This window comes from Sylvia atricapilla, chromosome 7 (genome assembly GCF_009819655.1).
Source record: "Sylvia atricapilla isolate bSylAtr1 chromosome 7, bSylAtr1.pri, whole genome shotgun sequence".
Lineage (NCBI taxonomy): Eukaryota > Metazoa > Chordata > Aves > Passeriformes > Sylviidae > Sylvia > Sylvia atricapilla.
In genome coordinates this window covers 11005645-11019082 of record NC_089146.1, presented here as the reverse complement: position 1 = coordinate 11019082, position 13438 = coordinate 11005645, and the positions used below count along the sequence as shown (strand labels likewise).

Genomic DNA, 13438 nt, shown 5'->3' with positions numbered 1-13438 from the left:
ATGAGCTACCAGGAGTTCATGGAGTCTATTGTCACATTCTGTATTAGCAAAGGGTAGGAACCTGAGATTAAGATCTCAAATCTTTGAAGTGCCTGAATGCTTGCTACATAAATAAAAGATAGTCTGTGACTTTTCAGTAAAGATGATCACTGGCTACTTGAACTCACCACCACAACTGAAGGCTCAGCTGTGAGAGAAAAGCCAGGCTCTAAGGGCAGAAGGCAGAACCACCTTCTGGGGCTGTGGGAGAGCATGCATTAAGTCTCTGCAGCAGACATGGCAGTGACAAGCTTCTCCCACCTTTTTGATGTGCTTCTTGTGTCTGTCTCCATGCATGTAGACACAAACCAATAAGCTTGTTAAATTAAAAGAGGCACAAAGTCATATGAAGACAAAAGCTTCACTACATACGCAGTTCTTGTGGAATGAAAGTGAGAATGAGCTGCACGTGACAGATGTTGGGCATATGGCTTAATGTATTTCTGAAAGGCTCTCAGATACTTCAGTGATAAGGGCAGTATAAGAACCTGTATAAAATTAAATTAATCTTTCAAAGTCTTGCCTCCACACAATGAGGGCCCTCACTGTTCAGAGATTTTGTTAGTGGCCGTGCAGCATATATGTTTATTTTTCTATGCCAGCAGGAGTATCTTTGTCTGGAGAGGATGCCTTTATTCAGCCATTCCTAGGGCTCCCTTTATGCAATTTCTTTGCTCTCCATCAGGCCCCAGCAGGAATGGTTATGCACACATATGCTATAGGAGGATCAGCAGCTGTGTGTTGAACTGCACATCTTCCAGTAATTGTGTTTGGCGGGAGAGGAATAGAGGGGAGAAACACCTTGATGGGCTGGCCAAGCAGGAAACTCCAGGGTTGTGCTTGTTGCTTAAAGGTCTGTAGCACTTGCATGCAAAAAGTAAGCATCTGTGAAGGTGATATTTCTATCTGCTTTTTTCTTTCTGTTTTAACAGTTGTTCAAAGTTGGAAGACTTGCCAGCAGAGCAGTGGAACCATGCCACAGTTCGCAATGCCTTAAAGGAACTGCTCAAAGAGATGAATCAGAGCACATTAGCCAAAGAATGCCCTCTCTCACAGGTCAGTGCTTTCAGCAGGCTTAGGGAAAAAAAGATTTGCAAGAACTAAAGCTCATATTTTTTTCTGTAAAGAGCCTACACTAAACAATTCCATAAATTCCTTGTTTACTTTAGAAAGGAGAAATTCTAGTTAATATGTTAAATAGTATCTTTACACCATGTTTTCTTAGTGAGTTGCCAGGTAAAAATTATGACTTAATTAATTGGTTTTCATAGAGATGTAAATCCTTTATTTAGATTTGTATCTGAACCTATTGCAATAGGACTAATGATCCTCAAATGCAAGATTTGAGTGGCTTCTTCTCACTAGCAGAGGCTTGTTTTCCCCCCTAACCCATGGATAGCTCTCATCTGGCTGCAACCATGATAAAAAGTGTGCAGTTTTAACAGTTGTGCCCCAATTTCTAGGAAACAGCAACAAAAAATGTATATGTAATTATGTTAAAAAAAGAACAAAAACTCAACCTCATTCTCCATGACTGCTTTTTAAATGGCAGTGATGTCATGTCTAAGACACAGGTTCTTACAGATGTCACGAGCTCTATTTGTACTTCAGATTGTTATAATGAGACATTCATAAAATTTTTATGACTTACTTCTTCTTGCCTCTCAGAAAAAACAGAGTAACACTTTAGCACCCAGACCAGGTAACTTTGCTAGGCATGAAAAATATATTGCCTTCTAAAATGTGTGCTAGAATCAGGTTAATCTGTCCACTGTATCTTTCAAGAGTCAAAACATGGGTAATTCCAGCTTCCTAAAAATCCATTGCTTTGCTTGCTTATATACAGCATTTTTTCTCCTGTGATTGTGTGTCTTCCATTGCACTCTATGTTCATCCTGCAATTTATGATCCAAATCCTCCATGAACCAAGAGAATTCTCTCTATTCACCACAAATTTGCCTCGCTGTGTTACAATTGCAACTCCAGGGAAAGGCACAGAGGTGAAATACAGAGCTGGCAGGAATCACATTCTTCACCTTCTTTAGCCATGTGTGATCTGCAGAGCTAACAGGAATGCAAGGGTTTTGTAAGAAAAGAACATGGAACTTGCCAACTTAGTAAAGGAGTAACAGTCACTGTAGATATGTGCAGTGTGGAATACGCGTTGAATACGAAAGTGTTTTCCTTTTCACACAGTTTAAGTGTAATTTCTTTAAATAGAATTATCTGTGGAATCTGGTCAGCTAATGATGATTGCAGCATATGGTTGTCTCTGCCCAGTCTTCTTCAATATCCAGCATAACTAAACTATGCATCATTTCATATGCAGAATTCATTTGTTGTCTGAGTCTGTTTCCTCCCACTTCAGTTTCAAAGCCTACCAGGTGGAAACGCTGCAGTTGGTTTACTCCTTCTATAGCCTCAGTCTGACATATATTTACAAAATTACTGATGGCAGAAGTGTAGCAGTTGAAATCCTTGCCCCAGTATTTATTTAGCAGACAAAGCTAAGGGGAGATCCTTCTGTAGAAGTCGAACTTGTTTACTTTTAAGCACAGATATAAATGACCTTGGGCAGTGACTAACCCTTGAACTGAGACTGCAGAATGCAGCCTGTATCATTATTATTATTGCCATAAAAAGTTTCAGTCTCTTTTGGTTTAGCTCACAAAATGCAGAAGATACAATGGAAGGTTGTATAGAAGCTGTCTATTACCATCATCTAAATATGCCTCTAATACAATTCCTTCTCCCAAATCAGTTTTAAAAAAATATCATGCCAAATGTGAAATGTCATTACAACCCCCTTGTGGTTAATATATTATTGACAGCAGCAAATTGCAGAGTGGTCTCTTAGGAGTCAAACTGCAGAGTAAATGCTGCTGTTTATTAATGTGCTCGCAGTGCCTCAAGTACAGCAGTGGAGAGCGGCAGCGCGGGGAGCTCCCGCTCCCACCAGCGACGGTGCTCATCTCTGGTTCTCAGTGCCCGCGCTCTCCAGGCAGCCCAGATGGGGATTCTGATTGCTGCTAATGGGAAATGTAATCATTCACTTTGATTTAAAATTGTTCTGGTTTTTTTCTGCTAGGTGTATTACATGTCTGCAGCTTAGCTACCCTTAGCATAAGGCTCCTGTTCAAACAAATAAATCCCAGTTAACCAAGCTGGGTGGAAGGAGGGTAGGTGGGGGGAGTGTGTGTGGCAGAATGAAATCCAGTTATTTCAGCGTTTCCATCTTTTTGTAGAGATCTCTGTCTTTACTGTGTTGTATAACTCATTTCAGCACTGACAATGCATTTTGTCTCTTTGCTGGAGCAAGCTTTCTTGAGATGTGAGCATGTCCCATGTTTTTCTCCTTGAACTTACTGCACCAGATTTTCTTTGTGTGGGTATTTCTTAGCTCCCAGTCTAACTAGTTTTCATTCCACATGGCTGTCATGGCCACACACATACCAAGCATTTGCTGCTTTATTCCTTCTTTAAGGATTTTTCCAGAAATATTATGCATTATTTAGAAATTTGCAACTAGTTAGTGATTTTTTTTTCTGCTCTCTTTTAAATGGATATGTCCTTTCTGCTTACTTACCAAGATTCCTAAGAGAAATACCTCTTTACGTATAATAGTGAGGATATGTGGTTTGAAAGTTGTTATAATTCTTTCCCCTGCAGAAGAGTATCTGTCCTGGGATTTTTTTCAGCAGTGGTTAATTTACTGTTTAATTTTACTATTTAGTTTTAAGTTTTGTTTTTTTAAATAAAGGTTAATTGGTTAACATATTATGTGATGTTTAATAGCCTCATGATTTCAGTAATGTTGATTTCTTGTAGAGCTAGATGATTTGGAGAAGGAAACCCTCACTCCCCCAAAAAATCAAGAGAACCAAACTGCTATGTAGACAGAGTTGAACAATTTCCCCACCCTTCCTTTAGTGAATGGAAACTTAACTGAAGGGATGCAAAAAAAACCCCAGGTTTGTTCAACTGTGTTGAAAACCCTTCTTCAGTAGAGGCTATTGCCATGTGAGGCTTTCAGAATTCTATTGCTTGTTAAAATGCTGTAGAGCAAGGAAAGATTTATGGGCAGGGAATTGCTGCTGACTGCCACAATGCTAGGTTTATGTCTCAAAATATTGATTTTAATTAGAAAATTGAATCTCAGTTTTAGAAATTGGAGCTGCTACTTAAGAAGGCTTTTACTTCATAGCCTTCAAACTCTACTGCAGTGCACCATAGCACCCTTTGAGTGGAAATGCAGAGTGAAAAGGCAGAAGGGCCTCTGTAGTGAAAGTGAAATTACCTATTGAAGAGTGAAAGTAATCCTTATCACCCAGTTATCTTAAGTTGCTCAGTTTTACTCACTTTTTTTAAGTTCCTAAAACTCAAGAGTTAGGAACAGACGAGGTCCTGTGATACAGCAATGAATAGGACAAGAGGCTGGGTAAATCTGGAAGAGGGCAGGGACAATTTTGTTTTTCAAGCATTGTTAAATTCATTGAGCCAGTGCTTAAGCCTTGTAGCTTTCCAGGGATGGCCAAGAGCCTGTAGGAGCTCATAGGCCAGGCTTGAAGCCATAGTTTGAGCTGTGAGATCATCCTTGCTCTCTCCTCTTTGTGCAGAAAGGTCTGACAAGGTGCCATGGCTTTCTCTGAGCTTTGACGTAAGCGCAGAAGGAAATAAAGTACGCTCTGTGGAGAAGCTGCATTGGCTCCTGTGTGTTGGTGCTGTTAGATTGCATTTCCTTGTTGGCAGTGTACGTGTGCTGGCAACAATTTGACCCTGAAAGGGTTCAGAAAGGGGAAAAGAAGAGCAAAATGTTATTAAAAGGATGCCTCCTCTATAAAGCATGGAGGAAGAGAAGGGAAAAATAGAATGGAAGAACTATCAATAATGAGGCTGTTTGCCCACCCAATGGGCAGAATCACCCTTGATATAAAATATCTTTTTTATTGGTATCAGGTGCTGGAAAACCAGTCTGCAGACTCTGTTCAGTCAGCATGTATGGAGGGGTGCTGGTTAGGCAAGTGATATTTCAGTTTTGTTGAGCTTTTTTGTGGGTTTAGACTGCTCTGTGTTGTAGTATGTGTAGTTCCCTGTACTCTGACTGGCACTGCTAATTTCTCTTCTGGGTGATTTTTCACACAAGGGCTAATCACACGTTTCTGTAAATTATATTAATTTAACTTATTTGCCTAACTGTTGTTCTGCAGCGAGTAGCACGGATGTTCTCCAGTTCTTGGCTGTGCGGTCTTGCTGCATTTGGAAGCAGAACAGAGACATCTGAAAAGCATTATTTGGATTATGCATGCTGGAGCATCTAATCTTACCTTTAGGATCTGGTTCCTAAATTGTTCTTGGTGCAGTGAGCGTGTGTTCCTCAGCATGGCACTGCCTGCTGTTATGCAACTAAAGTTTAGCTATTGCAGTATCACAAGTAGAAAGCAAAGTAGAACTTTCCCTCCCAGCCTGAGCTGCAGGTCTCAATGTAGGTTTGTACTATAATTTTTTTTTTACATAATTATGCAAAATAATTATTTTGTGATTTATTCATGGCTGGGCATATAGACTGGAGAATAAAACAAAGTTTTTGTACTCATCAGAATGTTCTTTTGGGTTTAAAGTTACAAATGGATGATCATTATGCACTTGCATGCCACTTGCTTTCCCTGGAAAAGATTTCTAATTGTGGAAGATATTTTAAATCACTTTTTGTTTTTCTTTCTATACTTCCAGAGTATGATTTCATCCATTGTAAATAGTACATACTATGCCAATGTGTCAGCAACCAAGTGCCAGGAGTTTGGGAGATGGTACAAAAAGTACAAGAAGATTAAAGGTAAATTGATTTTTTTGTTGTTGCTTTCCAAGTTCTTGAAATTCTGCTGACAGTTTGAGATTATTTGCTTTAAATAAAAGTAATAACAAGCAATAATAATATTTGTGAACTTGTCTACAAAGAGGACACAGTCACAGCACATTTGAAATTAAATCTGATACTTTACAAACAAGGCTGGCATGAAAACACAGGACACAAAGCATGCTTAAAATATCCCGTTTAGCTGTGCTGAAAGATCAACTGTGTTTTGAATTAAGCGAAAACATTTTGGAAAGAAAATGTTGTAGTATCTCAGGATTTTAAAGTTAAATTGCTATGTAAGTTGTCATAGTTTCATTTTGTTCCTGAAAGCTGAAAACCTGATTTCTTAAGTTACAGGTGCCCTTGTTCACTGTTTTCAGTAATGCAAAGTGTACAGGCATTCCTGCTGTATTTTATCCTGTGGAATCTGGATACAGAGAATTTAATACGGATTGTTGGGAGACACTTGTAAATAACAGGGTGCTGCACCCACTGAAATTAAGAGAAAAAGAGCCTATTGTTTATATTTTTTTCTATAATGAAATTATATTAGTAGGTTCGCACTGCCTGAGGCAGTAAAATTTTTCTAAGTTCGTCCCATCCTCACCACTGATCACCTGTCAGTGGTGTCCAAAATGATGTGAAGAGGGTCCGTCCATAATGTGTAGTTTGTTCTTTTATCCTTCCTTTCCTTTGGCGAGGGGCTTAGGTGTGCACCAGACTATTTGTTTTAGTAAGCTTTTGGTTTGGTTGGGGGTTTTTTAAACACTCATGTGCTTTAAATGCTCAGGAGTTAGAGAACAGTCAAAAGCTTTTTTGTAATTCCACTTGGCTTCTCTCTCCCCAAATATCCATCACCCTTGGAGATTAGTTGTGTCCTGGGACAGAGTTTTTCCATAGTTTTTCTCTCTCTTACACCACTGAAAGGAAGATGCGTTGTCTGAAAGAAGGCATAGACTGTTACTGTTGTTTCTGTCTGTGATCCTTTCAGTAACCAGGAAAATCATAACAGAATTCACAAACAATAGGAAGAAATAGGATAATGTCATGTCCTTCCTGAGGAACCATTGTATTTTTAGTTGTGTGAAGATTAACACCTTTCAAAAAGAATGTGCCATCTTTTCCTGATAAAAGGCTGGCAAACATAAGCTACAGAAAGGTTACTTGTTTTGTTTCCTTAGGACAGACTAGAAATCTGCATAATAATACTATAAAAAGTCTGCTGTTTGAGTTAGGAAGACATGAAACAAAATTGTGTGGAACATCAGAACAAGTTCTGAGACATCTGTTTTTTTCTCTGAACATCTGGCTTGTGCAGAGCCTACCTGTAAGACACTCATGCTTGGGCTCTGCAATGACTAGATTTTCACTAGGGGAAGAAGGAAAAAAATATCCTATGGTGAAACAATTTGTGTCTAGGAGGAAAATTGTCCAGGCAGAATTGGGGTAACAATGCAGGCAGGGAAATGGAGATGTTACTTTTAAGCTACTAAAATGGCTTAGGCTAGAAGTAAAAATGTTGATTGGACATTTTAGTATGTGGTTACTCTCATGCCAAATAAACTGGGTATTTTTTTTTTCTATCTAAATTGACATTGTGTGACTCAGAAGTGTTTCTTTTCTCTAAATGGTGTCTTTTAATAACAGAATTTTATTCAGAGTGCTTTAACATAGCCTCTTGGTTAAAAAGCAATCAAAGGAATCAAGCAGCTTCGAGGTCATCACCATTCGCTTTTACTTGCTGTTCCGGGAGAAGAGAAATAGGCTTTTTTTAAAATTTTCTTTTTCTTTTTTTCAAAACTGGGCAAGGGTGCCAGTTGCAGAGGCACTGGAAGCCCTTAACTGTAGTGTTCTTAACTGTAGAGATACTACTGCAGCTTCTGAGTATCTCCAGCACGCTGTTGTCTTCCACTTTCTTCCATTCTTAGGGCTTTACACTCTTACTTTTTTTTTCCTTTTTTTTTTTTTTTTTTTTTTTTTATTTAGTAAGTGCACAGTTAAATTGTTAAGTGCAGTAAAAGCAGAATGAAACCTCAATCAAAAGGTCAAGGATCCAAACCCGAAGAGTTTGCCAGATAACTCTGTATCTGTGCTATTCAGAGACACAACCAGTCATTGCTGTTTGGAAATTCGTGTGTGTGTTAGTAGGAGGAGAAAAAGGAAGGTTAAGGTATGTGTGAAGTAAACACAAGCTGCTATAAAGCAGTTCAAGTAGTGTTGATTCATCAACCATATGAGTGGGAGAGAAAACAAAGAGTCTGTGGCAGGTACAGTGGTGCATGGAGAATAAACAGTCATGGAACTTCAGAGCAGTAATCTTAACCACCTGCAAACAGGAAAACTTCTGCGCTTCTTTAGGTGGTTTCAGTTTCTCATCATCTCTCATTTCATGTTATTTTGTTTCTTTTCTGTAGCCAGATAGTCCTGCAGGACAGCTCAGTTAGTGTGCAAAATCAGTGACTCAAGTTACATACATCAGTCATCACGGACTCCTTTAATAATACTTTTAGAAAGGACTTCCAAGAAGGTGAATGGATGATGCAGGGATTCATTTTTTGGGCTGTAGCTGGATAGATTAGGTAAAACTGTGATTTGGAACCAGGACTCGTATCCTTGTGTAACTCTAGAGCTGCTTACTAGAAAGTAAAAGCAAAAAAACAATTCACATGAGCTGTGGTAAATACAAAATAGGAAGGGGCTTCAAAATAACTTTATTGACGTTACAAACTAAATGCAGCCTACAGTGCTAAATGTGTTTCCTATTATCTGCTAATGTCTGTTTTAATAAAACAGTGGGAACTAAATGGTTGCTTCTTAATCAAAACCATGATTTCCTAAACATAAGCTATGTGATTCTGTTACAAATTGCCACAGATAGATCTACTAGGTCAATTTTTTTTCCTTTCTCATAGAAATAAATAAACAGTAAATTAATTATACTCCCTGGAAGATCAAAGTAATTACAACCAAAGACAGAAATAAAAAGTTCTCTGGAAAAAAAGAAGAAAAAAAAAAAAAGAAAAGCATCAGGTTGCTGAGTGCATAGTTAATGTTTAAATAATATAAGAAAGTGAACAATCAATAATTTGATATCATTAGCAACAGATGTAAAAGCTGTACACAAATGGAATTGTATCAAATCTCAAGTAAACATTCTCAGTGTGCATTCTGTTGAACTCACCGAAAAGACAGCTAGACTACTTAGGCTCATAATTCTAAAAATTTTTTCACTTAGTTCAGCTCGGCTTGGCAATTTTGTCTTGTGTCGGATGATGCTAGAATGAAATTCTACTTGAATTTTTTTTCTTCCACCCTGCCCCATCCCTTGAAGATTTTAAGACATTGACAGTTTACTCAGCAGCACGAGAGTTAATGTACAGCCAGGTTTGGGAACTGGCAGGTGTGAGGATGGAGGCTTTTTGTCTCCTCCTGGCCCTGGGTCTGCCACTTGGGATGTGTGTGAAGACATGAGGGAGATTGTAATGGGATGTCCACTCTTTCCAGTCTCTTTGGGATATGTAAATATTTGAAGGAGAGCTTATATTGAAACAGTTACAATGGAATGTGTACAGTGGTTGGGAAACAAAAGGCTTAACAGTTCTACTGTGTCCATCTTGCCCTCATGGGTGTGTGTAATCACTTGAGGTGATAATTAAGTTATTTAGTGTGTGTTGTAATTTTGTTCAAAGTATGCACCACAAATTTATGTAATATTACTATGTAAAGCCTCTTTTTCCTTTTTTTATTTACTTTTTTTTTTTTCTCTTTGAGGGATGCAGGGACTTTTAGTATGAAGTCATGCATACATGACAAGACTTAATTATATTTAAACTGGCCTCAGTGAAGAATCAGAGATTCCCCTTTTTTTTTACTAAAGAATACGTACTAATCAATGACAACTATAGACCAATGGCTTAGTCTAGTGGTTCTCAAACTGCCTTCTCCTGCCCAATCCCATGAGGATGCTTCTCTGAGAAATGCTTGTCTGATTTCTCTAGAAGCTGAACTTGCTGAGGCTGGGAGAAGGCATTCAGCATCGTTGAAATGCAGGATTTTAATAATCACTTGAAAGGTTTGCATTGATTTTAAATTCGATTAACAGAGAGATACAGGAGTAAAAACAACACTTTGTAAGTAACTATATACATGTATAAATATACAGACATATATAGAGAGAGGTATTTCAGAACTTAACTGTGCAATTCAGGTTATTGTCAAGGGATCAAACTCTTAACAGTTACCTACTTGTGTCCCAGTGTTTTGGGTTCATAGCATTTAGAATATTTTTTAGCTCTCTTTCTCCATAGATATTTCACTTCAAAGTGTCATGCTTTCTATTATTATCAGAAGGACTATCACTGTATCAGAATTCTTTCACAACTGCAAATCTTAACTGGTGTGAATATTTTCTTTCTGCCTGATGACACAACTTAGCTTGGTGGGAGGAAGTTAAGAAGGCAGCGGGAAGAAATAAATATATTGTGGACTTAAAAATAAAAAGACATACTTTTTTTGTCTGTGTATGAAGAACATGTCATCTTTGCTCCTGCCATCAGTGTCTGTCAAAATATAGATTTCTGTGGATGTGAGTTTTGAGACTCTGGCTGTCTCAAAGTTTTTGTGGCATGATGAGGCTTTTCAGTTTAAAGCTGGAGGCCTCAATTATTTCTGTTTCAACAGATCAAGAATGTAAGAAAAAGTTTTCATAGCTTCCTTAAATTGAGAATCTGCTTTGGCTCCTCTTTGATTTTTCCAGTATTGCTGATTTGTTATTTATGTGCTCTTTTATTCTTGAAAGTTTGTTTGCTCAAAGTAATGGATAGACAGAGCAATCTGTTTCTCTTCTAATGTGTTCCTAGAGGCCAGTCTAGGTTCAGAGAGGTTAGAAACAGGACTCATAAGGAGTCCCAGCTTTCTTATTTCCAGGCTGAAGGAGCTGAGGATTGCGGCACAGTGATAATGCCAGTGTGAGCCTGGGGAAAACTGTCATATCTGCTTTGAGAAGAGTTTTTAATTGTTCCTCTGAAGCAGATGTTATGGAAGCCTCATGAAACAGCACACCACATCTTGAACAGTGTTTCTGACTTTTAAAGATATCCTCTTTATTGATACACACATGTGTATTTACCTCTCTCTGTGTAAGCAGAAGCGTTTATTTATGTTATGTATTTATATGTGTATATCTTGACCTTTTGCAGAAATGTTATGTTTTTTAAGGAAGTACTTGTTTGGATATTAGTTGAATATCTTGTTTGGATATTAGTTGTGGCTCTGGCACTGAAGCATCTAGTATTGGCTGTGGGGCTCATGACATTACTGTGACTTCTCTGCTTACTTTTACACTCCTTTCTGTGTATTCATTTCACTAAAGCCAGGACTTACCTCACTTTCTTAAATAAAAAGGAAGAAAAATAACATCAATCACAGGCAAACTTGTCAGCATCTAGGTAACATACATTACCTGAAGATCACCTCTTGACTTGGAGATACCGTCTTAGTCTGTGACCACCTTAGGAGGAGAGCAGTTCATCAGTTGTCGCTAATGATGAGGAAAGAGTGGCCTCTCTCTTAAAATATAAGTTAAAAAGTGTCAAGATTCAGCAGGAATTATAAACCCTTTGATTGCTGTTCTCCCCACCCATGTTAGCATTTTGTATTTCAGCATTGTCCATGATGATAACTGCTAGTTTGGGGGATTTGTGCATGTGTGTTGTTAAAAACCAGTTTAGCAGCAGCCATGCATTCCAGGGGTGTTCCATGAGTTGTGGCCCTCTTGGCTGTTCCTCTTCAAGAATTAAAACACACCCTTTGGGTTGTGGTGGGGTTTTTTTGTTGTTGGTTTTATTGTTGTTGTTGGGTTTTTTTTGTTTGTTTCTTTGTTTCATTTTGGTTTTGTTTTGGTTTATTTTTTTTAATTAAGAGTAATTTTTATCTAAGGTAAATGCATATATGAATCTCAGCTATGCAGAATGTCTTCCCTGGCTTGTGGCTGTTTTGGAGCAGTGGCTCTTACTGCTCACAGTGCTTGTGCTGTGGTAAAGGATATGTGAGATTTGCTGAGTGGCATCTCCTGTGCCTGTGTGTGGTGGAGCAGCAGCCAGTGCTGCTTTAGCAACAGGGGCTATACCATAAAGACTGGAAAGCCTTCTGTGGAGAAGCTGTCTAGCCACTTGTCCCCTGTCTTGCTCAAATGATGTCGCTGAACTTTTTTTTTTCAAATGTTTCCTGTTCCAGTACTTTACTTTTCTCAGTGACAACCAGTTGTGTGCTGCAGCTGGGACTTCTGCCCTTTTGAATTCCTAGTGAAGAATGATCATCTCCATTTTCTAAAAAGCGTTTTTGTTTTAACCTTCAGAATCTCAAAATTATTTTTCTTCCATATTTTAAAAAATATTAGTGTACTGCAAAACAGCGAAGTGTTAGCTCAGAAGAAAAGCTATTTTTACAAAGTAAGTGTTAGTGGAGATTAGTTTGAAACAGGAGGATAACTTGAAGCTTAGGTACAGGCATAAACTTTCCTATGTGAAAAGCTGCAAAGTGTCTCTCTGATCCCATGGATTTCATAGAATATGTATCTCCAGGAGTAGAATGTCATTCTGTTTACTTGAAATATCTGAAGAGTTTGTACCTTTGACTTTATGACGTTTGTGTCCTGTCTCACTCCCTTCACCATCTCTGATGTTACGAATCAGAAAGACACACATGTATCTCCCAGAGGGATTGCACAATTGACTGGGTCATCTAGGAGGTTTGTACCTTCCTTTCAGGATGCCCACAAAAGCTTGGGTCTACTATTACAGTAGTTTGACAGGAAGGGAGATATTTTTATATCAGATGATAATATCAGTCCATCTAAACCGGTACTAGCTGTGTTTTTGTCATACAGTTCTAACGAATGATTCTGCTGCTTCTCCTTTTCCATTTCACCTGACTGGTATACCTGGGTTCGAGCAGGTGGTCACTAGAGTACCTTCAGTGTAATGGTCTTCCCTGCCAGATGGAGCTGGCATTTTGACAAACTATGTAAAACATGATCATGAAGAACTTGAGTTCATACTTCTGTGTGCCTCTTCAACCTATACACAAACACAGAGTTAAATCTAAAAATAAGATGATGATGCTTGTCTTCTGACAAGGATCTTTGGAAGCAGTGCAGTCTAGGGGCAGCCCGTGTGAAGAATATGTGCTTAAGCAGAGCTGGCAGAAGACGTGTTAGCATCCCTGTGTTCCAAGGGATGACTTAGAGCTAGTCTTGAGGATCAGGGGTGAGAAGGTCAGCTGCACAAAGAGACTCAGCAATGTTAGTACACTCAGCTCAGTTTACCTCAGATTGGTGATTGGTGGTTAAAGGCTCACTTTTAACGCTGATTCTAAGTTAAAAAAAATAGTGATTTGTTCTTTGGTGGGAACTGAATGGTTTGCAACTCAACAAAGAACAGACAATGGCCTTTCCTGTCTGTTTTCCATTAGGCTTGGATAAAGGCCTTTGCTACCCACAGCTGGCAGCCAAACAATTTCTGTATGTGCTCTATAGCTATTTTGAGG

The 13438-nt window shown here is 38.6% G+C and overlaps 1 protein-coding gene across 1 annotated transcript in view; it reads left to right on the top strand.

The window, feature by feature from the left end:
• SATB2 (SATB homeobox 2) overlaps positions 1–13438 on the top strand; it is a 128833-nt gene that overhangs the window by 57426 nt on the left and 57969 nt on the right. The window contains exons 5-6 of the mRNA XM_066322584.1: positions 972–1095; positions 5770–5872. Coding sequence (XP_066178681.1) covers positions 972–1095; positions 5770–5872 — 227 coding nt within the window. The remainder of the gene's footprint in view (positions 1–971; positions 1096–5769; positions 5873–13438) is intronic.